This window comes from Pongo pygmaeus, chromosome 5 (assembly GCF_028885625.2).
Source record: "Pongo pygmaeus isolate AG05252 chromosome 5, NHGRI_mPonPyg2-v2.0_pri, whole genome shotgun sequence".
Lineage (NCBI taxonomy): Eukaryota > Metazoa > Chordata > Mammalia > Primates > Hominidae > Pongo > Pongo pygmaeus.
Window position 1 is genome coordinate 169,243,818 of NC_072378.2, and position 26,898 is coordinate 169,270,715.

The 26,898-nt window shown below is 45.9% G+C and overlaps 1 protein-coding gene across 2 annotated transcripts in view; it reads left to right on the forward strand.

Annotated features, from left to right (window-relative positions):
• SMOC2 (SPARC related modular calcium binding 2) overlaps window positions 1-26,898 on the forward strand; it is a 221,816-nt gene that overhangs the window by 85,753 nt on the left and 109,165 nt on the right. The window contains exons 5-7 of one of the 2 annotated variants that reach the window (XM_054491950.2): window positions 16,218-16,265; window positions 19,687-19,737; window positions 21,691-21,765. In XM_054491950.2, the coding sequence (XP_054347925.1) occupies window positions 16,218-16,265; window positions 19,687-19,737; window positions 21,691-21,765 (174 nt within the window). Of the gene's footprint in view, window positions 1-16,217; window positions 16,266-19,653; window positions 19,738-21,690; window positions 21,766-26,898 lie in introns of both variants that reach the window. The other variant, XM_063666865.1, reaches the window with a different exon arrangement.

The following is a 26,898-nucleotide window of genomic DNA, read 5'->3' on the forward strand; positions in this document are numbered from 1 at the left end:
AACCACAAGGACTCGGAGTCACCAGTGGAAATGGCCAAATGTTTTCTTTGGCCAAAAAAGTGAAAATTGCTGGTTTTGTATGCATATGTTTTCAAAGAAAAATGGATCTTTCTTCATAAGTCAATTTCAAAATGGTTTGTGTTATTTTATTACTTGTAAGAGGGCCTGATGTACTAAAAGTAATAAAATTAGAAGTTTAAAAATCTGTAAAATATTCTCTTTCCCATAATTTTTTTTTTGCCAATGGTGCTGTAAATGATTTAGATCATTTTTATTTGAAAATAATCTGCAGCCCAAGTTTGATTAATTTGTGGGGGAGACTTATCAGACCATCTATGAAGAAATGCCATGATCTAGCCCTCCAGATTCCTGGATCATATGTATTAAGATAGTCAAAACACATCATTATAAAGCAATAATAAACTACAAAATGTCTCTCCCTGTTTCTCATGTACAATCTTGAAACATTTGCATTTAGAGTTTACCTTTAGATTTATTTTTCTGTTTAAGGGACAGGTATCTTTTAATCTGGAATTCTGTTTATTATTCAGTTGTTTTTCAAGCTTCCTGAGCCATGGCTCTGGCCAGAACTCATGACCTCTGTGGGTTCCAGGAGAATGAGGGTGTCCACAGTCAGCGATGACATAAGGCCTAATGTTTCCAGTGACTGGCCATGGGGATGCACGATGTGGAATTAAAATACGTTTATTTGTAAAAACTTTTTCGCCAGAGCCTAAATAGTGCTGGAAATATATCTTTAGTTAAGCTAACATGTATACCTAATAGTTCTGTTGCAAACTCATGGAGGAAATGAAACAGAAAAACATCACCAAGATTAACTGGGTCTGTGTGTGTCCCTCTTTGACTTTGAGAGACACTTTCACGTCCTATTTCCTTCATCCACAAGCAGCATTTTGAGGTGAGCCTTGTTTTACGAAGGGGAAAGCAGTGGGTCTATTTCTGTTGCTTTAGTGATATCATCTGATAATTAAGGAGTGTCCCAAAGAACTTTCTTAGAAAACATGTGCAAAATTGGCTGAATTTTGTGCGATCTACAAATAGTGGCTTGTTTCTGGAATCAAATCAGTGTACCATCTACTTATGTTGTTGCTTCCAACTAGGTCTCAGTATCGTTTCACTGTATAGAAATATTCCTTTTTTCTAATTGCCTACGTGGAATGTTTGGTCCAAGGAATGGACTGGGGAAGAAAGTAGACGGCCTTTTGCATATGGAAGTCTGGTGTTTATTGGGCGGCCCATGCTCTGGGCAGGAAGCCAGGCATGCGAGATGAAAAGCTTCGACGCCGAGGGGCAGTTTCCTTGAGAAGACGGTGCTGTCTGTGATGGGGGCAGTGTTTCCATGTTGGGGCAGGGTTCCGCTGGCTGCACCCTTGGTGCTGGCAGGGCAAGCGTCCTTCTACCCCTGGTTCACCTGGTCGGTGCAGCTAGTATATTCCACAGGTCTACAGAGTTATGGAAAAACTCTCTTAATCCCCGGCTGTGTTCCAGGCTTCCCCTCCACACACATGTGGGCACGGCGGAGCCAGTGTCCATGCCAGGGTCACTTTGGAAACTTTATGGAGTCATGGCAAATTGTGGAGAGAATTTTGAAATTGAAGGGAGAATTATGGAGGCGAGAGGTGTTGAGTATACATACCCCCCAAACACAGAGAATTTATCATAAATCTTTTCATACTGGAATTTAACTTCTTCCTGAAAGTTAAATTCTTCCTGAAAGTTAAATAATGCAGAGAAGCAGGGAAGTTAAATAATGCAGAGAAGCAGAGAAGTGGGCATCACTTGTGAGATCGTGGTCAACAGCGTGGGCCACAGCTGGGCAGTGTCTTCATCTGTAGACTCCAGGGAGCTGGACCTCTGGGCACACCCTTGGGGGTTCACGGAGAAATCAGCTCATACACAGAATGGCTAATCTGCAGTACCCACTGTCTGTACGTGGCGGGAGTACTTTTCATCGAGTTTACTAAAATTGGGTAAATTTCAGTATTTAATAAATGTTTTTTGCCCTCAAGTTTATACCGAGGTTACCATAGAAGTCGACTCTATAAAAATTTGAAAATCAGACAATGAGATTTAAAACGAGCCGTAGATAGGAGCTGTTTTTCAGAAAGTGCATGTGTGTGTGCTTATGAATAATACATGCAAACGTAACTTGAGGCCAGCCACAGTGGAGGGAAACGGGGGTCCACTGACTGGCATGATTCCTGGAGAGCAGAGAAAGCCCTTGCCCCAAAGCCTCCTAGCTCTTCAGTTATCTCAGAAAGATCTTTAATAGGAAATGGATTCCTTTATTTCATAATCATGTATTCTTAAAGCCATGAATGCAAAATATCTAAATTCCTATTAATCCATAAATTCCTATTAATCAGATAATATAATGAGACAATCTAGCAGAAAAATGGCCAAAAGTCTCAAGCAGGCAGCATTTTATTTATAAAGGAAAAAATCCTGATGACCAGTAAAGGCAGGAAAAGGTGCCTAGGATCTTCAGTCCCAGGGAACTGCAAATTACAGTCACAATTAAAGTCACAGTGCAGCTCCCCTCCACACCCACTGGTCGGAAATGCAAATTAAAGTCACAGTGCAACCACCCCCCCCCCGCCCCCACACCCACTGCTCTGGCAGAAATGAAAAACCGTGATTCTATGACTTGCTGGTGAGGACAGAGCTGCGGGTGTGGTGGGAACTGGTACTGCCCTTTGCAACATCAGTTTGCCCCTTTGCTTGTGGGTGATTAAGATCCCAGCTCTTCCATTCCAGGAGGGAACCCAGGAGAAATGCATTCACCTGTGTGGGAGGAGACCTGGGAGGGCGTTCCCAGCAGTGTTCACATGAGAACCAAAGCCTGGAAACAGATCTGTGTCCGTTGGCGTCTGACTGGGTGAACGTTGTGGTTCGCTCGGTTCGTCCTATAGAGCAGTGAGCACTGATGAAAAGGTCCAGTGCCTTCCTCAATGGTGCCATGCGCTAATGTCCTCCTGAGTCATGGAGGAGCCCCACATGGAGGCACCCCAACCACAAATCCTCCCACAGCTGAGGGTCAGAAAACTCAGCTCCAGCTCTGAGGGATGCGTCCAGAGGTGGCAAACCATGAAGAGCAGCAGGGAGCGATGGCCACGCACGCAGGGCCGTGGTTGCTTGCGTGCGGTGGAGGGTAAGGGGGTTAATTTTGTGATTGCGGTGGGGGCTGACCTGGGGAGTCCTTTTCCTGCTCTGGAAAATGTCTTCACAGGTTTTGGTTGATAATAATTCATTACGTGTACATTTATCTTTTGTGCACTTTTCTGTACGGGTGTCAATATTTTAGGAATTTAAAATGTTAAAACATGCAACGCCACTGAAAGAGGTAACGCAGGCTGAATTCTCCCCACATGTACACATTTCTCTGGCGTCCTTCCCTGAGGATGTTTACAGAGGGAGTGGGACCAGATGCTTAGGAGCTAGTGGAAGGAGAAGACAGGAAAAGACACATCCCTGAGCCTGAGGGAGGGCTGGGAAGGAGAGACCCAGGGGGGATTTGGGGAACAGGAAAATTAAGGTTTGCCTTTGGGGATGCTCTGGAGAGCTGGAGAGAGCAGGCTGGGCATTGCGGCCCCCCACTTGGCCACGCAGAAGCGCCAGACACAGGCTCACATTCGCCAGGACCGAACACTGGCTTCCTCATAGCAGCCTAAATTGTAGGGGTTAAACCGACTCTTTTACAGGCAAGAAAACTTTCCAAGGTGTCTGTGCTTGGAAGTGGCAGAGCTAGGATGTAAACCTACATCTTTGTCTCCATTACCCATGTTTCTCCCCCAAATACCAAAGTATCAAAATTCTTGGGGCCTTGAATTCCTATTTACACTTGGCTGGAAGTCGGGCATAGGAGAAGGTGGGCAGAGATGGTCAAGGGTTCTGGAGAGTGGGGTGGGGTTGGTGGCAAATGGCGTGGTGCCTTGGATGTGGCAAGGACAAGAAGCTGGCTCTCGGAGACGTATCCAAGTCCACTTCACGTTCTGCGCTGCTGAGAGCAGTTGTTTCTTGCTCACAGTTTAGAGATGTATGTGCTTCTCAGAGCCCTGCTGATGTTGACCTGCGGGGTCTGTAGATAGCTTTATGCTCAGGGAGTGCCCTGCTGCTCCGGTGTTCAAGGAAGGCACAGTAAAGGGCAGGGTTCACACTACATAACAAGCCTCTCCTGTCCTTCGTCCTGGGGTTGGGGGCCGACTCCACGTGTCTCCTGAGAGACAAAGTTGGTTCTTATTTCTTCTGTAGGGATTTTCCTTTTGTTTCTTTCTTTTCTTCCTCACCACCCCCCCCCCCCCGCCCCCACAAAGATTTGAAGCCTAACATTGCTGGGGGCAGGATTAGAGGTTGAAAACAAAGGCCTTTTTGCCAAGAGAGGGTGTTTGTAGCCCATTCTCCAGTATTCGGAAATAGCTTCAGGCTTTTAATCTCGTCTGTCCTCTGTAACTGTGCACCCTGACCAAGAGCTGCTTCCTGGCATGAGTACAAAGTGGGTTAAGATATTGTAAGCTGAACCTACACGCAAGATTTTTTAATATTACAATATTCAAAGAATCTTCATATATAGCTTGGTTGGAGTTATGTGTTTGAAGGAAGCTACAGGTTTCAAGTTAAAGAAGAGGGTAGACACAGCCCATGTGCAGTAGCTGGTGCCCATCTTGAGACCCCCAGCCCACCCCTGCCTTCTAAAGTAGGGACCAGGCCTCATACACTGCAGCCATCGGCCTGTTCCGACAGAGTGGACATCTTCCTGTTCCACCTGACACAGCTGTGTCTGGCGTAGAAGGAGTCCTTTCCCATAGCATGGGGAAGAAGACATCTGTTTCTTCCCATTTATTTCCTAACAAGCTCTGTAACATGCAAATTTATAATTTGGTTTTAATTACTAAAGTCTGTGTGATACCTGCGACAGGCAGGAGTAGGTCAGTGGCCTTCTCTAGGAATTTCCTCTCTGCGGTCTGAATTTCCTCCCTGCTCTAGGAATTTCCTCTCTGCCGTCTGAATTTCCTCCCTGCTCTAGGAGTTTCCTCTCTGTGGTCTGAACATGAATATGCGCCCATCTTCACTGTGGATGCTCATCCCAGAGATTTCTGAATCTGGGTTTGGGGAAGGCCCTGTTATAAATGATGGATGATCTTGGAGTCACATGAATCTCAGTACATGATATACATTAATTTAACTATGACTTCTGCATTTTTCTGCAAGGCCTAAAGTCTTGTCCTCCATCTGAAATGGTGGAATTCCATGTTTGTAGTAGTAGCCTAAATGATTTCAGAAAAAAATACACTTCATAAGCCAAAGCTAACTGAATTTTTAATTTTTCACATGAATTTCCCTGGCACTAAGTTAAGGACCCTACATAGCTGAGGGACTTGAAGGGATCACCCAGAATAATTAAATTCCCAAATCCTGAGATCAACGAGGCAGCTGCGTTTGGTCTCCAATGTCTCTGAAGTGCTTCCTGGTAGAAATCATTCAGGGCCAGTGTGCAGTGGCTCGGTTTGACCTTGGAGAGCTTGTGCCTTGGAGAGAATCCGGCTTGCTGTTTGTCTCCACCTCAAAACGGCTTTTTCTTTAGCCTTCATAGATCTTTTCTTGAAAAGTGAAAGTTATTAAAGTAAAATATTTCAATACTATTGAAAGAAATGTGAAAGAAATTTAAAAGAAAATGTAAAAACAAACAACCTTAAGGAGAAGTAGGAAATGCACCGAAAATTGAGGCCTCTTCCTAGATGGCCGCGAAAACAATGAGAGGTGGTCACTTCAGCAGTCAAGCCGCAATATCAAATTATAAATCTGAATTTTATCTGTTTAAAATACTTGTAGGCAGGGAGTAGTGTCTCATGCTTGTAATCCCAGCACTGTGGGAGGCTGAGGCAGGGGGATCACTTGAGCCCAGGAGTTTGAGACCGACCTGCGCAACAAAAGTGAGACCCCCCACCATCTCTACAAAAAATAAAAATTTAAAAATTTAAAACAATTAAAAACTTGTGAATTTTTTTCAGAGAAAAATATGTTACATTTACTCTGTAACACGTAAATTTATAACACCTTTTATAGTATTGAGGACATTTATTTTACATCCATGATGAGATAAAATAGTAATTTGATACAGGCAACACAAGATTTGTAAAATTTTCAATAAAAGATTCAGATTGAATTCTGAAAGTGTTCAAATGATACTAAATTTAAAAACATGATAATAAATAAAATGTTAAAGAAAAAGACCACAGGGTGTAGGTTTAGTCTGACAAGCAGCTTCAGGCCAGCTTGGGAAGAGTGGGAGGTCCCTGCGTCTGCCAGGATCCCGACTGGAAGTCAGGTTCCTCTGCGTCCTGCCCTGGCCCTTCCCTGGGTGATGACTGCAGAGGCCCTTGGGGCTGAAGCTCCCATCTGGGCCCAGCCTTTCCTCTGATTCACTTTTCTTTTTAAAGTTGGACTTTATGTTGAGTTATTCACAACTCTTCTGATAGACAATATTTTGGTGTAACTTTCTCTATTCAGGAAAAATATTTATTACTTTTAACCTCAGGAAAAAGTACTTTCTGGTGTCTAATACTTGTGTTTTTTAATAATCTGCTCCTCTGTTGTACTTTAGTGTACATTTAATTTGGCAGCTAATTTGTACTGGAGCCTCACATGAGTTGAGAACAGTATCCTGTAAAATGGCCCTTTGTTGCACCTCATCTACAAGTGGCTTTTCTCTCCTATTTTCTAATAGTTAATAAAATGTTCTCAAAGAAATCAAGAGGTCTTTGGAAGTAAATGGCCCCAATTTGTATAGCTCTATTTAAAGAATAACGGCTGTGTGCTTCTAGAGATTATTTATTTATGTATTTATGTATTTATTTATTTATTTATTTATTTTTGAGATGGAGTCTGGCTCTGTCGCCCAGGCTGGAGTGCAGTGGCGCAATCTCGGCTCACTGCAACCTCCGCCTCCCAGGTTCAAGCGATTCTCCTGCTTCAGCCTCCGGAGTAGCTGGGGCTATAGGCACCCGCCACCACGCCCAGCTAATGTTTTGTATTTTTAGTAGAGATGGGGTTTCACACGTGTTAGCCAGGATGGTCTCAATCTCCTGACCTTGTGATCCGCTCACCTCGGCCTCCCAAAGTGCTGGGATTACAGGCAGGAGCCACCGTGCCCGGCCTCCAGAGATATTTTATGTATATAAAAACAAGTATATTATTTTTTCTTCTAATTATTTTTTGGACAAATGCTAATTATTTTACAGCACCTTTTTCACTATATGCAGCTACAACAGTTAAATGTTGTAAAGATTTATGAAACTATTAAAATATTGTGTGGCCCTTTAGCAAGAGTGATACAGCTGTACTCAGACATTTTTCTCCTGCCATTGAATCAGGGTCTCAAATCAGAAATCAGTAAATTCAGAACATTCCTTTTATCAGATGCACCTCAAATCAGGAATCCCAACTGTTTAAAGAATCACTAGGATAGAAAAAGACCCGCGAAGCATAAAAGCCTGTGCCACAAAGTCCTCCGAAACCCTCCTCCAAGTCCATAAATAACATAAAGGTTCACTGAGCAAAAACAAATGGATTGCGTTTGGTTTCTTCATCCACAGAAACACCGAAGTGGCAAAACTGAGGTTGAGCTGGAGGTGAGGATGGCAGGAGAGAGGCGGTGCCGCCGGGGGAAGATGGGAGGGAGACGCATGCGCAGTGACAGTGATCCTGGGGACACATGAGGAATAACGCAGCAGTGATGCAGCTTCACGGCACAGGGCCGCCGCCGGGGGAAGATGGGAGGGAGACGCATGAGCAGTGACAGGGATCCTGGGGACATATGAGGAATAATGCAGCAGCCATGCAGCTTCACGGCACAGGGGCCCGGCTGTTCTCTCTGGATTCTGGCTCGAATTTTCACATGGGCCAGCCTCACTCGGAGGGCCTGATGGGCCCAGGCTGTGCCTGCTCCTGGAGTTTCTGGCCTGGCAGCTCTGCCGTGTGGCCAAAGTTTGCTTTCTGCCGAGTTTCCAGGCAGCGCTGGTGCTCGTGGCTGGCCCCACACTCCAAGCCCTGGGTTGAGGTGAGGGGCCTCACTCCAGAGGAACACAGGCCCACAGGGCAGCCATCCATGACCATCTCAACACGAGATCCTAGGATGGTCAAGGGACCAGTGGGGGAGCCTGTGGCTGCCAGGGCCCCTCCTGATCCCAGGTGAGGGAGGTCTTGCCTGCTTGGGGTCCTGGCCTGGCCATGCAGCTCAAGGCTGAGACGAAGAAGGAGTACTTGGGAGCAGTGCCCTCAGAGGCTGACGGGAGCTGGCGGGTAAGGAGGTGGGTGGGTCCCAGGGCACGGTGCCTGTGACTCTGAATGTCCCGTGTGGGCCAGCGGGTGAAGCTCAGCCTCACAGTGACCCAGGGCCTCCCTGGCATGAGGCAGGAAGGAGATCCTGCCACTTCCAGTCATGTTGTCTTGAGGATTATTTGACCATGGGCACTCAAGAAAATCGAAAATAGGTGATATTCCTCCTGTGCAAATTGCTTCTCCACTAAGCCTCCCCCGGACTCAGTGTGGAGAGAGGGGAGATGAGGTGGGAGGAGCTAAGGGCAGTGTGGACCTGGGCTGTGCCACCCCTGGGGGTACTGTGGACCTGGGCCGTGCTGTCCCTGCTCCAGAATGCCCCCAACAAAGAGTGCGTACAAGTCCTGCTTGGCCCCAACCTGTGGCCACAGTGAGGCTCAGGGATGGGACCCAGTGAAGTCGGATAGAGCAGAGGCATTCCCTGAGTTCTGGCAGCAGGACTGCAGAGGACAGGTGTTGTGTGTGTCTGAAGCCTAGGGTATACAACCTGGCAGGGTCAGGGCGGCAGGGTCGGGGCTCCTGCCAGTGTCAGGACAAGAATGAAAATGAAGGTGGCAGCTCTCAGCGTGCAGGGGAGACAAGCCCGTGGTCACCTCGCTCAGCTGGACAGTGCCGGAATTCTGGCTCATGACAAGGAGACCCCGACTGGTCCAAAGGCCTTGTCTATTTCTTAGCTGTAAGCCGGTCCTATCTAGGGAGAGCAGTGTTCATCCTAATACAGCACTCTGCAGGCTTGAGAAGCACTTGCTTAGCTGAAAGCTGGTCCTGTTTATAGGGAGCAGTGTCTGTCCTAATACAGCACTCTGCAGGCTGTGAGAAGACTTGCTTAGCTGAAAGCTGGTCCTATTTAGAGAGAGCACTGTCCATCCTAATACAGCACTCTGCAGGCTGTGAGAAGACTTGCTTAGCTGAAAGCTGGTCCTATTTAGAGGGAGCAGTGTCTGTTCTAATACAGCACTCTGCAGGCTGTGAGAAGACTTGCTTAGCTGAAAGCTGGTCCTATTTAGAGAGAGCAGTGTCCATCCTAATACAGTGCTCTGCAGGATGTAAGAAGCACGTTCTGTTCTTCGCTAGGACTCACCCCAGGAGGCCGAGTGGCTGGTTGGCTTCTCACAGGCCTGGAGCCCCTAAGAACACAGGATCGCTGCCCTGGGGCCGAGAGACATGTGCCCTCGGTCCTCTGGGAGGACACCCTCCCTGCCACGGCCAGTCTTGCAATCTAAGGAGTGCAGAGGAGTCTCAGGCGGCTGGAGCCCACAGGGTGGATGGATGCAGTTCCGTCAGTACGAAGGGGAAAGGGTCTGGCCTGGAGTTCACCTCCCCTGCCCTCAGAGGGGCACCTGGGGACAGTTTCTCAGCCTTCCCAAGCCCACCTGTGTGACATGGCAGGGAAGCCCAGAGGCACTTCCTCACCCTGGAATCTGGGGAGTGGGGTGAGCTCTGCTGGAATCTGGCGGAGTGGGGTGAGCTCTGCTGGAATCTAGGGGAATGGGGTGACCACTGCTGGAATGTGGGGAAGTGAGGTGACCCCTGCTGGAATGTGGGGGAGTGGAGTGACCGCTGCTGTAATCCGGGGAGTAGGGTGACAGCTGCTGGAATCTGGGATGTGGGGTGACCCCTGCTGGAATCTGGGGAGCGGGGTGACCCCTGCTGGAATCTGGGTAGTGGGGTGACCGCTGCTGAAAACCGGGGGAGTGGAGTGACCCCTGCTGGAATGTGGGGGGCGGGGTGACCCTGCTGGAATGTGGGGGAGTGGGGTGACCCCTGCTGGAATCTGGGGAGTGGGATGACCCCTGCTGGGATGTGGGGGAGTGGGGTGACCGCTGTTGGAATCTGGGGGAGCTGGGTGACCCCTGCTGGAATCTGGGGAGCGGGGTGACCCCTGCTGGAATCTGGGTAGTGGGGTGACCGCTGCTGGAATCCGGGGGAGTGGGGTGACCCCTGCTGGAATGTGGGGGTGGGGTGACCCTGCTGGAATGTGGGGGAGTGGGGTGACCACTGCTGGAATCTGGGGAGTGAGGTGACCCCTGCTGGAATCTGGGGAGCAGAGTGACCCCTGCTGGAATGTGGGGGAGTGGGGTGACCCCTGCTGGAATCTGGGGAGTGGGATGACCCCTGCTGGGATGTGGGGTAGTGGGGTGACCGCTGCTGGAATCTGGGGGAGCTGGGTGACCCCTGCTGGAATCTGGGGAGCGGGGTGACCCCTGCTGGAATCTGGGGAGCGGGGTGACCCCTGCTGGAATCTGGGTAGTGGGGTGACCGCTGCTGGAATCCGGGGGAGTGGGGTGACCCCTGCTGGAATGTGGGGGGGCGGGGTGACCCTGCTGGAATGTGGGGGAGTGGGATGACCACTGCTGGAATCTGGGGAGTGAGGTGACCCCTGCTGGAATCTGGGGAGCAGAGTGAACCCTGCTGGAATGTGGGGGAGTGGGGTGACGTCTGCTGGAATCTGGGGAGTGGGACGACCCCTGCTGGGATGTGGGGGAGTGGGGTGACCGCTGCTGGAATCTAGGGGAGCTGGGTGACCCCTGCTGGAATCTGGGGAGCGGGGTGACCCCTGCTGGAATCTGGGTAGTGGGGTGACCGCTGCTGGAATCCGGGGGAGTGGGGTGACCCCTGCTGGAATGTGGGGGGCAGGGTGACCCTGCTGGAATGTGGGGGAGTGGGGTGACCACTGCTGGAATCTGGGGAGTGAGGTGACCCCTGCTGGAATCTGGGGAGCAGAGTGACCCCTGCTGGAATGTGGGGGAGTGGGGTGACCCCTGCTGGAATCTGGGGAGTGGGATGACCCCTGCTGGGATGTGGGGGAGTGGGGTGACCCCTGCTGGAATCTGGGGAGTGGGATGACCCCTGCTGGAATCTGGGGAGTGGGATGACCCCTGCTGGGATGTGGGGGAGTGGGGTGACCCCTGCTGGAATCTGGGGGAGTGGGGTGACCCCTGCTGGAATCTGGGGAGTGGGGTGACTGCTGCTGGAATCTGGGGAGTGGGGTGACCCCTGCTGGAATGTGGGGGAGTGGGGTGACCCCTGCAGAAGCAGGTGTTTTGGTGCAGATAAAAAGGCCCTTTAGAGGAGAGGGCTGCTGACCACATCCCCGGAGTCCTCAGCAGCAGAGATGAGCCCCAGGGTCAGGTTTTCTGTTGTCCCATCCCAGGTGGTTCAGGGACGCCGGCAGTCAACCCAGGAAAACCACCAGGGGACTGAGTCGCTTCCTCCCTTCGCTTTGGGCAGTGCTCAGTAACTGTGGCTCGTGCTCCCTGACACTGACGGGACCTGGACGGCCACACGAAATGCCTGCATGTCCCCTCTCAGTCTTCATGCTGACTGAAGCATGAGATTGCAAAAAATGTAGATGGCTTCTCTATTTCCTCCCCTGATTTTATATATTCTCAGATCAAAAAACTTAAATTTTATTTATAAACATGAAAGTCACTGTGTGTAGAAAACAATCTCTTGTCTAGCCAGAGAGGCACCTGTTTGAGCTGCCACTGACAGAGATTCCCCACGGGGCTGGCTGGCTTTCTTGAACTCCGACTCCAAGGGCACCTCCATGCCAGCACCCAGACAGGCGGCTCCGTCCCACTGCACCATTTCACACACCACCCTTTTCCACCCTTCTCACCACCCCTTGGTCTGTTCATAACTGGGAAGGGTCCTGAGATCAAATCATGGATCTGATGCCAACCTGTGAGCCCACAAGCCTCACAGGCCACACTGTGCATGGTGTCCAGGTTCCAGGACAGTGGGCTCAGGCCCTCCACACCGGCTCCAGCAGGCTCTGGCCTGAGAGAGCCCTGCCAGGTGGGCAAGCCCAGTGGGGACAGAATGCTCCTAACAGGTGGGGCTTGCAGGGGGCACTTCCAGCATCCGGAGCAGCTGCGCGTCCCTGTGGTGGTGGATGGGCTGTGTGCTGCTCTCTGCCAGCCTGTGCGTGGTCTCCTGGCCCTCCCGGTCCACTCTCCCTTTTTTTCTGGCCCATGCCTACTCACCCCTTCACTCTTCCTCAGAGAGGCCTTTCTGCTCAAAGTCAGCTCTCCTGAGGACTAAAAAAGCAGGCCCTGGATCCTGGCTCTGCCGCTTCCTAAGTGGCCCTGGGCCAGTTACTTACCCCTTTGGTCTCACTTTCCATGTCTGTATAACAGGCATGATGGCAGTCCCACCTCCCAGGGCTGGCATCTACATTAAATGACTTCAAGTCTGTGAAGGACATAGCAGGGATTGGCACACAGAGCTATATAGACATCAGCTGTGTACACAGTTGCAATAGACATTGCTTGAGTAAATTCTGTTTAATGCCCACTTCCCCAAACTGGACTAAAGTGTGTAGTGCTGCGTCCCTGCCATCGTTTCCTGTGGACACATGACGGGTGTGTATGAGGGGGTGAGCCCAGGAATGAATGAATGCACATAAGGTGATGGCGGCGAAGGCCTGAGGGCTGCAGGCCAGTTGGTGCCCTCCTAGAGGCTGCTGTGTTTTGGATGGCTTGGTCTGAGTGGGGAGCATTGCTCTTCCGGAGGGGACCTCTCCCCAGCTGCGTGTCCAGCAGAGCACGTGGAGAGGCAGCTTCTGATGGCGCACACAGCACATCTTTGGTGAATGTTCATTGTGCACTCCTATGTGTGGGTTGCTCTGCTACATCCATTCATCTTTGGTGAACGTCTGTCGTGCACTCCTATGTGTCGGTTGCTCTGCTAGGTCCATTCAGCTGTACTTGGTGGGTTTTCACCACACTGCCCACTCCAGAGATGAAGAAACAGAGGTTTCGAGTGGTGAAGGTGCCTGGCCAGGGGCACAGAGCTAGGAGGGAGGGACGTTTGTTCTGCTGCCCATGCCCTGTCTTCTCCCTGCAGCGCCACATCCTCAGAAATTGGCACCCTCTTTCCTGTCACCCTCATGTTGTCCTGATAAGAGGATGGGAGGGCAGGAACCTTGAGAAAAGCCCGATAGCACAGAGACACCATCTAGACCAGAGAACGCAGCCCTTGCTGTTCCCTTTTCTTTTTCTCTCGCCTCCCTCATCTGATGCTGTAAACCTGCCCCCAGGATGTGAAGTTCTCGGAAGGGGTGAGCCGCAGGCTTGTTTAGCTGCTCTGAAGGAGGACTCCCTGCAGGGAGCTGCCCCCTCACCCCTCTCACGTCTGTGCCACAGACCTCCCTCTCCTCACTCACGTGGGAAGGGCGTCTAGAAGGAGCTTATGCAAACCACTGGCTCCATCAGCATAACACCGTTCCCTCCACTGGGCTGTTCTGGCAACACGTTGTTAAGGCTGAGAGCAGCTGGATTTGAACCAAGTGCTTAGAGCTACAAGACTTAAGAGCTATTATTCCTCCCTTAAACCAGAGACGTTTCCTCACATTGTACTTTGTGGTTTCTTCCACCAGAAATTCATATCCCCATTACCACAAAACCCGCCCCTTTAGAATAGCATTTAGATGGGATGGGATCTCACAAATGGGAGCAATTCAGCTGTGTCCTTTGGAATCCAAGCTGAGGTGGGTCGCTCAGCAACCTCTTTGTGTCTGTGAACAGCAAGCAGATTGGTGAGGTCCAGCCTCCCGCCCAGGGTTCACAAGGTGTTCACCGTCTGCAGACAGTGGGCGTGTCTGTCAACCCTTCTTTCTCAACCCCCTTTCTGCAAGTACAGCCTGCAATCTTGCTTGTTATAAACACTTGGAAGTTCAGCAAATCCTTATCTCCAGAAAAATGCAATGACAGCATCAGAGTTGCTTTCTTGGGTCTGGATTTGTGTGTTTGCATGGCTCTGCTGGCCTGTGGAAATATGTGGAGCTATTTTCCCATCGTGCAGGCCAGGATCTTACAGGAAGGCAGGGGCAGGAAGGTTGGGCGTCATCTTTTCGTCCCAAGGTAGTTAAAAGGTGAAGTCAATGCACTATCAGGATCTCCTCCGATTTCTGTCTTGTAAAATATTTGAGTCATGAATCACAGAGCAGGTTATCAAGGGACACTTGGTTCTGTCTTAAAATTATCTCTTACATGTGAAGAACAAGATCAAATTAATTTTTTGTGGATTTATTTAAGTAAACACTGATTCAATGGAAGGGCCTGATGAGAAAGCCACAGTGCTGGTTGGCTCAGAGACAGAGGCTGTCTGAGGGTAGAGAATGTTTAAATGTTGGATTCTGACCTCAGCCGAAATTTTGAATTTGCAGCCTGTACCGTTCTGTCTGTACAGTGCAAACTATTTTCTTATTTCAATTGAGAAACTCTCTCATGAAAGATATTCTAATTATTAGCATATTTACATTTTCCTTACGATATTAAAACCTGCACAGAAATATTCAGAAATATTATCAAAATATGATCATTTCCCGTCAAAAGTAGAAAATACTTTTTGCCTCTTTCGGGAACACATGATAAAAATAAACTGATGACTAAGAAGCTTAAGCTCTTTAAGAAATGTGGATTTGTAAAGAGATGGTCCAAAAGGGAGAAACAAGCAAAGGAGGATTTTGAGAGCTTCAGGAGGTGGCCACACAGTGAGGTTAGCTTTGTATCCTAGGGGATTCTTACCAAGAAAAACCTTGTGTTGCAAGCCCTGGAAACAATGTAATATGTAACCAAATGGTAACAGTAACAGCTGGGAAAGAGAGAAAGGCTGGCTTTGGCAGATGAACCAGGAGAATTGTGTTCCTTTTTATCCCCTGGGGACACTAAATTCCCAAATGCGTATTATTTAGTTATTTTCAGATATGCAGCCTGCAGGGAAACCGCTGAGAACATTCCCGTGTAAATCCTCATTCAGCTTTCTGAAGTCAGCATTGTCTGATGAGTACCTGTTACAGAGGAGGGTTTGGGGTGGCTGCGCTGTGTTCCTTCATGGGAACCGTTGTCATGTGTTTAGGGGTATCTGGGCACTGCGACCTCGAGGCAGCGTCCGCCGAGAGTGCCAGAGGATGGATGGCGCCTCAAAGTTACTCCGTTTTCTCTGCCATCCAGTGAATTGCTTGTAAATTTCCTGCCACATTACTGTTGCATTTCCCAAAAATAAGATAAACATCCTCAAAATGTCATAAGCTATATTTTTAATGTGAATGTTGGTCTGTATTTCTGCCATACTCAAAATTGAAAGAAAGAAAACAAAAACAAATAATTTCAAGTTCTAAGATGTTTCCGCTGAGGAATTTTACTGGGCATGTGTATGGCTATGGGAATTCCAAGTTAATTCTAAACAGAATATTCAACTGCCAGTAAACTCTGAGAAGAACTATTTTTATTTCTCGAGTAGGTATTCTAATGATGAGGGGGAAGTGGATCCATATAGCGGCTTCAGTCTGTTGGAAGAGAAAGAACTACACTTTCTATTTGTAATATGCGTCTTTCAGCATCATATAAACATTCAAACTTGGTCACACATTAGTTAGTAGATTTTCAATACTCCACCAAAAGGTAGTTAGTTCCTCGCCATTCTCCTCTATAAATCAGAATCAAGCTGAAATCAGGGTTTTTAGTTTTCTTTGGTTGTGTAATGTCTTAAGATTTTAAAAACGTTTCCTTTTTTACCTAATTCACTTCAGTACCCCAACATGGGTATGTATGTTATGGCTATGATGACATTTTTCAGGTTAAGAGACTAATATATTGGGTTTTAAGGTCTTATATACATGTGCAACCCCTTAGCACCAGAAGTAGAAAGTAATCTTTTGTTTCTGAGTCCAGGGTCTGAGTGTTTAGGTGACAGTGTCCCCTCAGGGTACTAGACAGCTTACAGAATTTTGGTAGAACGTGCCAAAGCATGGCAAATTGGTCAAAATGGAGCAAAACTATGTACATAACTTAATTTGTGATGACCATTCAAGAGTCCAAAATAATTTCATTTCACTCCTTATTTTCCTCTTTTAGGTTCCGTAAATGAAAAGTTACCCCAACGCGAAGGCACAGGAAAAACAGGTAACTATCTTAGAATAAACGTCTATGATGATATGTAACATCTAACTTCGTGAAATAACTTCTCAAGTTAAAGTTGAAACATCCACTAGTGATGATTATGAGAGCCGAACCAGTTTGTTACTTCTGTATTCATTCAGCAATGCCATTCACTCACAATCACCAGCTCTGTTGGGCCTGTGTTCCGCTGGGGTTGCTGGTGTTGGGCCTGTGCTCTGTGGCTTGTTTTGGGACCATCAGCAGATGCTGTTAGGACCCCCTGGAGCCTCCCAGTCTGTGACTGTGGAGAGGGCTGAGGCTCAGTATTTTGGCTCCCTGTGGGATTCTAAACCATTGCAGTTATTGGGGACCCTGATAAAGATGCCTCAACTCCTCCCTACAAGGAGGAAGAGGAACAGTTTTTCTACGTACAGCAGTTCCTGCCTCTGAGACTGGTACAAATAAGAGCTGAACAGAACCCTTAACCTTAAACATCATGTCGCAGCCTGCAGATCCTGTTTCGGGTTCTGCGGGGTCTGTCACATGGCCACCATGACCCCCCGGGAAAGTCTCCATCCTCTTCTCTGCCCTTGCCTCGGCCAACAGCCTTCAGTACCAGGACACATTTCTGCTTTTCTCTTACATCAGCCTTTAAAGTCAGACGTTGTTTTCAAGATGAGAAGAAATACTTTAGTACCAAAATTTTAGGTACTTTTCTTTTCTAGTGTAGGTTACAGTGTAATGAACCAGTAACAAACAAAAATAATATAAAGACAGACCAGGCTGAGGCAGGCAGATCACCTGAGGTCAGGAGTTTGAGACCAGCCTGGCCAACATGGTGAAACCCCGTCTGTACTAAAAATACAAAAATTAACCAGGTGTGGTGGCGCATGCCTATAATCCCAGGTACTCAGGAGGCTGAGGCAGGAGAATTGCTTGAGCCCAGGAGATGGAGGTTGCAGTGAGCCGAGATCACACCACTGCACTCCAGCCTGGGCAACGGAGTGATACTCTGTCTCAAAAAAAAAAAAAAAAAAAAAAAAATCGGAGCTTTATTCAACCAATCCCTTCTGCATGTGTGGAAACTGTAGTGGGGCCCATCCCTGCCCTGGAAGATCCTTTGCAAAAAGAGTTCTGTATTACTAGGACACAGGCATTTTGGAGGGACAAGCTGGCATGAAAGTAAATGTCAGGCTTTCTGTCCAGAGGGTGCCTGCCAAGGATGAGGCAGGACTGGCTTCCTGGAAGGGGAAATATGTAACAGGTGTGAGCTGGAACAGACGAAGCCTCACAGTCAAGGAAGATAGCTCATTTTCCAGCTGAAAAATGATGACAGGCATAATGGGGACACTGGGTTGGGGGAGGGTTTATGTTCGGAAAGGAAGGGGTAAAGTTGCATAGAGCAATAGTGTGAGCTGCGTGAACTGAGTAGAGAAGATAAGGGGGTGGGCATGTCGACATTTGTAGAGAAAGGAAGGGACAATCTCATGATTAGAAAAATTAATCAAATGTGGAAAGGGAGAAGGAGATGGATCATCGTCTTTCAGAGGGCATTTCTTAATCCTGTTTATTATGATATTTATTGTACCCACTGTAAAAAAAAAAAAAATCTAGAGGAATTATTACATGGCCATGAAAGTGAGTTAAGGAAAGAACACCCCCCCCACTTTAGGCCCGAATACGCAGAGGGGATACCTGGATTAAGCAACAGAGCTGGTTTCCAGACACAAATAAGACACTTCACACACTCTGATAGAGGGAAAGTAAAAAATGCACAGCTCTTCGAGATTTTTGTTTTATTTCCTTAAGGCTGACTTCAGCAGCCACCAGTGGCCTTGTTTGCTGGGACAGAGCCACCCCATCTGTGAGGGACGGGGGGCATAGAGTAGGGCCTATGATGACCGTGCTGAGGAGGGAAGTGTGGACAGGGCAGGAAGAGGAGTGGCCTCTGGTGCCCAGAATCAGGGCTGGGAGGAGGAATGGCCAGTGGGCCCATTACTCACCCTGTCCTCAGGTCACACCTGCCCTCCCTGCCTGCCATTCAGGCTGAGCTTTCAGACTGGTCTGGCCCCAGTGACTGGGGAACGGGCTGGTGGTCCCCGAGTGGTGACTTGGTGAGGCCTCAGCAAAAACACACAACAGTAATAATGTATTTGATTGTCCTCATTCCAAAAAATTTCAAATATGTTCTTTTAAGACTTTTTGTAGGTTCTTGTGTTTAAAATATGTTTCCCATTTTGTTTTATTTTCTTGGAAGAAGATTGTAAAATATTCAACCACAAAATATTCCTAGTTTATTGTTATTATCAATGTTAGACTTGGATATTTCAAATAACTGATGTTACATTTTTGTCAGTATTTTGATAGCTAGCAAACTGTTTTTGAGAGATTGCTCAATGTTAAATTTTTTTGAAAATCTGTTTTGATTTTCCCCCTAAAAAGTCTTATAAGAAACTTTATTCTTTAGACCACTGGGAAGTTCATGACTTAGTTATCTACATAAGCCTTGTATCTGGCCCTCATCTTTGCCACTTTTTCCTATATTTCAATCCAAAAGTTATTTAACAAAATGGTATAAGCAAGCTTCAGTGAAAAAAAAAAAAGGATGATCCTGAGGGCACCACAGTGCCTTGTGATTGCCTCCTGGGTGGGGCCCTGAGTGTCTGGAGAAGGACTCCTGGCTCACGGGCCCCACCATCCTGCCAGGTCTCTGAGCCATTTAAAACCTCTTTCTTTACCAGGGAGCCCAACGTGTGTGTGTCAATTAATTAAATACAGATTATTCACTTGGAAAATGCGAGTCTATGGGTGGTGCAGGGGCCTGTGACACCCCAGTCCGCCCTTTCCTCTATTTTCCGATCACTTTCGCCCTGTCCCCTCCACCCCGTGCCCCACTCACATCCTTACTTAGATTATTCCATGGCAGCAGTGGAGAGAGGGAGGGCCAGAGGTGTAGAAAGGGGTCCAGGATTCTCCAACCCTTGCCTTTCTCTTGGGGAAAACAGAGGGTGTGTTAAGAGTACAGGGCTCTGCTCAACCCCACCCCAGTCCCTGCCAAGCCCTCTTTTGTAACCTCCAGTGGCCTGAATTTATGACTTCTCTTTCTCAGGGCTAGACTTTCTTTACTCTAATTACTTTGATTCCTTCCTCATCTGCCCTATGGCCTATGATTGGTTCTGATAGTTTAGAACTGATCGGATATTTTCCACGTGGAAGTTAGGTCAGTGTCTAGCCTCGAGCATTTTAAGTAGCAGCTCACTCAAGACTGGTGTAGTCATTTCAGCCGCAGCCGCAGGCAGCGTCGCGTTGGGTCTGTGTGGGGTTGCTGTTGTGGTTGATCTGTGGGGACTGAGTGCAAGTCCTCAGCATCCACCCGTATGCACACTTACTTAACTTACTCTCATAATTGTAGTCTCCTTGCAAATCTTTTCCGTTCTGAATTCAGATGATGCCGCAGCTCCGGCGTTGGAGACTCAGCCTCAAGGAGATGAAGAAGGTGAGCTGGGGCGGGGATTGCACAGTCTGGGTTGGGGAGGAGCGCGAGGGACGTGGAGCTGGGAAGTGGAGCGAGTCATCTTGTTAGAGCTCCGTTCAGTATGGAGTGTAACATGCCAGACACAGAGAGAAAAGACCACATGATCTTACTTATATGTGGAATCTATTTAAAAAAAAACAAACAAAACTCCAACAGTGAGAAGAGGGAAACAGCAAGCCGAAAGGTGCTCACCCAGGGTAGGGTAGGATGGAGAAAATAGAGAGATGAGGTCAGAGGCTGCAAAGCTGCAGTTATGTGGGATGGACAAGTCCACACATCCAGCGTACAGCACGAGGAATCTAGTTAATGATGAAATGACAATGGATGGCATACCATACATCCAGCACATAGCACGAGGAATATACTTAATGATGAAATGGCAACGGATGGCATAGTAAACATTTCCTAGCCACACACCCGTGAAGTAACTGTGAGATGCTGGGAATGTGAATTGCTTGGCTGTAGAAATAATTTCACTGGGTAAATGTGTATCTAAACATCATGATGTTAGACAGGGATAAGAGAGCAACCTCAAGCAGAAACGGATTGTGTGTGGCCATGTCCAGCCTTATGAGGGCACCCACTGTTTTTCCTGATGTCTTTGGAGCGAGGGATTTTCAGATATTGCCATGGCGCATTCTCATGAGGGTTTTGTTAAATACACATTTCTAAGTTGAAATTTTACAGTTTGGATAATATAAAATGTACGGCCATTTTCCCCGTTTACATTTCACGTCTTTACAAGTGGTCATAACAAGGATAGATTTCCTGTTTTTACCTTTAATACATTGTCTTAGGTATTTACCAGTGTATAAAAATTATCAGGTCAAAGGGGACCAGGGTTTAAAGGCAAAGTGTAAGGAACACACAGTATGAATTAACAAAACCTTAAAATGTAGAACTGCATTATGCTTTGCAAATAATAATAATGACTAATGCTGCGTGGTCCTAAGCGCTACACAATGTGTGATCTGCTGCCAGGAGTCCCTGGACCTTCTGAGTGCCCTTCCGCAGATGAGAGCCCTGTGGCAATTGACCCAAGTCCATCTGGGTGTAAATGGCAAATGGCATTCAAACCCAGATGTCTTCTTCAGGGTCTGTGCTTTCAAGCACTAACAGTGACCTGCACTACATTCCTTTTTTTTTTTTTTGTGAGACAGAGTTTTGCTTTTGTTGCCCAGGCTTCTGGAGTACAATGACGTGATCTCAGCTCACTGCAACCTCTGTCTCCTGGGCTCAAGCGATTCTCCTGCCTCAGCCTCAGGAGTAGCTGGGACTACAGGCACTTGCCACCACGCCTGGCTAATTTTTTTTTTTTTTTTTTGTATTATTAGTAGAGACGGGGTTTCACCATGTTGGCCAGGCTGGTCTTGAACACCTGACCTCAGGTGATCCACCTGCCTCGGCCTCCCAAAGCGCTGGGATTACAGGTGTGAGCCACCATGCCCGGCCCATTCAATATTATTTGTTAAACAAGATTACTACAAAATGGGTGTTCCTGAAAAGTTTCAGGCAAAAGTTATACTTCACATATTGCATTTTATAATGAATCTTTCAACTGAGTAAAAACATTGTATGTTATGTGAATAGCCATTTTAACTACACAAGGATATATTTTTGTACACTGGGTATTTTTCTAAAATCTGATTCTTTTAAAGTGAATTCTGTCTAGACCCAAAGAGCTTTTAACTATACTTTTGGATAGAGAGAAGAATGCCAAAAATATTTTAAATGTATATTATGATTTCCTTTAGTCTCAGGCATATAATCATTGTAACTATTTCTTTACAAATGTACAATGTGTGTTATGTTTATTTATTTTGGCTGTTGGACTACTTGCTGCACTATGTAACTAAGGAACATTGTGCTTTCATGATGAATTAAAAATGCTTGTCATTTCATTTTGGTTCATAGATATTGCATCACGTTACCCTACCCTTTGGACTGAACAGGTTAAAAGTCGGCAGAACAAAACCAATAAGAATTCAGGTAAGATGCTGCCTGATGTCACTTTGTAAGGAGTGATTTAATAGATCTAGAAAATGATGGGTTTTTTTGGAGTTAAGTGTATTGTACAGTTGACCCTTGAACAACACGAGGGTGAGGGGTGCAGTCCTGGCACAAACTTCTGAGGATAACTTTCAACTCCTCCCAAAATAATAGCCTCTTGTAGACTGGCAGCCTTACCCATAATACAGTTAGTTAACACATAGTTTGTATGTTATGTGTATTATATACTGTATTCTTACAAAAATAGAGAAAAGAAAATGTTATTAAAAATCATAAGGAATAGAAACTTTATTTTACTATTGATTACATGGAAGGGGATCATCATAAAGGTCTTCGTTCTCCTCATGGTCTTCACGTTGAGTGGGCTGAGGAGGAGGAAGAGGAGGAGGGGCTGGCCTTGCTGTGATGGAGGCAAAGGATAAATCCTTGTAACAGTGGACTCATGACATGAAAACCCTGTTGTTCAAGGGTCAGCTGTAAATATTTTCACTTGGTTACTCAGTCATGAAAATAATTCTTATTATTTGATCACCAGCATATATTTTAAAATTTGGCATTTTAAAATTAAATTTTCTAAATTCTTTAACAGATTTCTCTGTAGATATCAAACAAACTATAGCTTTAGTTAATAAGTAAATAATTATAAATTTGCTTTTGACCTAATTTCAGAGATGTTAAAACACTTTGCTAATTTAGTTTAAAATCCTCCAAATTGTGTGCATTTTGTTCGCTATAAAGCAGTGTTTGAGAGAAGTTTCTCCTTTTAAAGCTTACTATTTTGACATTTTGAAGACCAGTAATGGGTTGCTTCATCTTTGGTTAATGATTTTGACTGTTTTCATGGAAGCGGGTTTGTTCTGTAATTTTCATTTAGGCTTTCAGTTGATTGCTTGTGTGTTTCTCATTGCCTTTTCAAATAAGAATTTCACAGATTCTTACTGAAGGGAAGCAGCTATGTAGGTTTAAAGTAGTTCAGCTGCTGAGGAAATACAGCGTTAGTAACAGCTTGAATTTTCTACGATCAGCTTTGGGTGAAAAAATTGCAAACATTCACAGAGGCTGCTTATGCATTAAAACCTTATCTGTGGTTATGCATCCATATATTCTTCTGCTTACAAAAAAAATCAAAAGGTTTATTAAAGTTCAGGATACTAAGAGTGGTTCGATTCTCCCTTCACCCACCTATGCCTCTTATAGACCCAACCTAAAAAGGACCCTTGAGGGAAGTGCCTGAGTCCCCTTAAGCCAGCAGCCACCTCAGAACCCCATGGCGAGTCTATGGTAGGCCCGTCCACTGATTTTCACCTGCAAAGCTAGCGCGGTGCAATGCCAGATGAGCTGGCACAGGTCCAATGTCTAATTTCTGCCTCATGATGCTCTGAAATCACTGCCTCCAGCCCCGGAGTCTTAGCTGTGTGGCATCTTCTTGTTACTTTACCCTTCTGGGCCGAGATGAGGAAGGGCAAACCCCAAAGGCCCCCCACCATCTACAGGCACACATGGCAAAAACATTTAATACCTATTCATAACATTTTTCTCAGAAATGCTTGTTATAGATGAGTTTTTCCTATTATATGGAAATATTAATCTCTTTACATGTCTCATGAACTTTTGACGCTGGGTTTTGTTCAATTTTGTCACCCCATTTAAAAAAGTTATTTTGATTTATTTCTGTTTCATACAAATTTGTATATGAGAGATTAATTAAAACACTGTATGTTTCAGGTTTACTGGTTGATATGGTTGGGCGTTGTGTCCCCACCCAAATCTTATTTAGAATTGTAATCCCCATAATCTGCACATGTCAATGGAGAGAGCAGGTGGAGATAATTGAATCATGAGGGCGGTTTCCCCCATGCTGTTTTCATGATAGTGAGTGAGTTCTCACGAGATCTGATGGTTTTGTAAGGGGCTCTAACCCCTTCGCTGGGCACTTCTCCTTCCTGCTGGCTTGTGATGAAGGTGCCTTGTTTCCCCTTCTCCTTCTGCCATGATGGTAAGTTTCCTGAGGCCTCCCCAGCAATGCTGAACCATGAGTCCATTAAACCTCTTTCGTTTATAAATTGCCCAGTCTTGGGAAGTTCTTTATAGCAGGTTGAAAATGGACTAATACATTGGTAGATCTTGAAAACCATTGAAGAATAAATATGTTAGCACCTAAACTTAATTTGACATTCTTGTAAATGATTTTACTGGAAATATACTTTATTTTATTTATTTATTTATTTATTTTGAGAGAAAGTCTTGCTCTGTCACCCAGGCTGGAGAGCGGCAGCGCAATCTTGGCTCACTGTAACCTCCGCCTCCCAGGTTCAAGCGATTCTCCTGCCCCAGCCTCCTGAGTAGCTGGGACTACAGGCACCCACCACCACACCCAGCTAATTTTTGTATTTCTAGTAGAGACAGGGTTTCACCATGTTAGCCAGGCTTGTCTCAAACTCCTGACCTCAAGTGATCTGTCTGCCTCAGCCTCCCAAAGTGCTGAGATTATAGGCGTGAGCCACCATGCCAGGCTAAGAAATATAAATATACATTTTTTAAGCCAATGTAACCATTTCAGCCTTCAGCAGATTAAGCTCCATGTAAACCTGTGGAAGAAGAGCATTTCTGTGTCTCACCTCTCACTTGCCACTTGCAGATTTCCAAGACTTCAAGTGACCTGCCAATTATAATTAACCAGTAAAAACTGAGCAGGCTTTTGGTATTTAGTGGGACTGAAAATAATGTTTTAGGAAATTCCAGTTTACAGAAGTTACCCTACACTATAATTTGATTTAAGTCAGCCAAGATGAGTGGAGCATGAAAAGATGGCATTGAGTTGATTTACAGACACGGGGCATGAAGCTACTGGACTATGTTTGTGTTTAATACCAGTTTTCTAGCTACATGTTGTTTCTGAGGGCCTGAAGAAACACCTAGTTGGTATTTTAGGACACTAAAAATAATATTTAATTTATTAAGTTTTAACAATGAAATGACAATCATAGGATATATATAATGACCACTCTTATTGAAATTTCAAATATCAGAAGAGTGTCATTTATACTTAATTTTAATTTTTAAAATACACTTTTACTTGTAATCATCTTTGGTAGACGTAGACACATTTATTTGAGAAAATGTAAATAATTTTTGATAATAATTTGGGTATTTAAAAAAATTTATCTAGCTTGTCAGTACCTTGTCCTGTTTTTTTTATTAAAAAGGCCAAACTGAAAATGCGTTGCTTTTTGTTTCTCTGATGTTTCTTTATATCAGCTAAAAGTAGTATTTTCCCATGAATTTGTATGAAAATAATGTGACTTTTGTTACCGCAGACATAGAATATGGTTGCCGTGCACCCAAATGCCCATGTGCACACTAGCAAGATGTGGTCACATATGCTTTGGAGCATGTAATGATAGTAGTTTTTTAAAAGGGACTATTTTTACAAAGGAAAATAAAATACTTCTACTTTGAAAATTTGCACGTGGTAGCAACACAGTAAAATCATGCCTCCTGTGGGGTTTGAACCAAATTGGGATCTGTAAGTCAGGCAGAATTCCTTCATACCCAGGCCAGATTGGATTTAGATTGGCAAAGACCCCCCTCCACCACCACCAGCCTGTTGCTCACCCCAGGTCCCAGGTCCCAGCAGAGAGCCCACTGAGGGTGGCCCCTCACTGTCCTCTGAGATGCTCTGCAGGAGGTGAGTGAGGGCACTTGAAAACTTGCACATAGTAGCTACACAATAAATATGCATTAAATTAATAAAGATTTGTACCAGCATATGTTCCACGGGCCCTACTGTAGCATCATTACTCTTTTTAAAACAAGCTGAATGAAACAAACAAAATAACCAAATTGATACATAACTGGAAAAGAGAATCTAGGCACCCCTAGAGGTTGCCTATTAGACTTATATTAATTTAAATTTAATAAATATATAAGTCAAACATTCTCTTGGCTCATTTAGTAAGAAAATCATCACTTTCATCATGTGAATCATATACATTAAATAAACGAGTAAAATCTGAAGTCGCCTGTTACTTAAAAGTGCATTACTCAGTTTTTCCCATCAATATAAAATTGTGTTACTTCTTTTACTGTCTCAAATCATCTTTGTTTTATTACTCTTTTCATAGAAGATACATAAACTAGTTACAAGATCTTATCAGATAAGACATTTTGTAAGATACAGTCTTTTAATTATGTAAGATTTAAACAAATGTAAATCAAATTAGTACTCTTCCCTACTGGCATATTAAGTACTTTCTAGATTTCTGCCTGATTTCCTTTAAAACCAATCTAAAATATTGAAGAGGAGACTGCAACTTCTTTTCTTACTTGAGCCAGCTACTAACGTCTTCACAAAATAACAAACACTCTTCATGAATTACAAACACTAAGGTGCTTAGGGTTCCATGACCCATTCATAATAAAACACATCCCCTCTAGACAGAAAAGCATATGATCGTGGCATGTCAAAGCCAAGGAGGGCTCTATCTCTGGGGCAAGGAGGCATCCAGGCTCACGGGACGATTTCCGTATCACGGTTGCCATTTGCCACCATTTGCCATAGTGACGTGACCCATGGGAAAGAGTGCTCAGAAATAATGGGAAGACAGAGAATGTGTGGAAGGCCAGCTGTCTCACATTTTGGTAGGACGATTATTCAATGGGACGAGTCAGTTAAAACTCGCGTTTGAACTGCGTGTGCTGTGCACAGTGCCCCTTCCCCACCAGGTATCAGCTTTTTTCACATTTTGGTAGGAGGATTATTCCATGGGACGAGTCAGTTAAAACTTGCGTTTGAACTGCATGTGCACGGTGCCCCTTCCCCACCAGGTATCCGTGTCTTTCACGCACAGTGAGGCTGCCATCATGTTGTTTTCAGGTGCCATAGTCTCCCACAAGACGGGGGACCAGATAAGCCCCATCATACTATACTTACTCTATGCAGCTTTCTTAAAGTCATGCTGAAAAACTTGTCTTGATTTCCATCAGTTAATTACCACCTTGGGGTATCCTACTACTATTATACAGAGCACTGAAGAGAACATGGAAGAAAGAAGAAATAGGTGCAGGAGCTCAAGAAGCTTCTTTTAAGATTCTGCAGAAACTTTTTTGTAC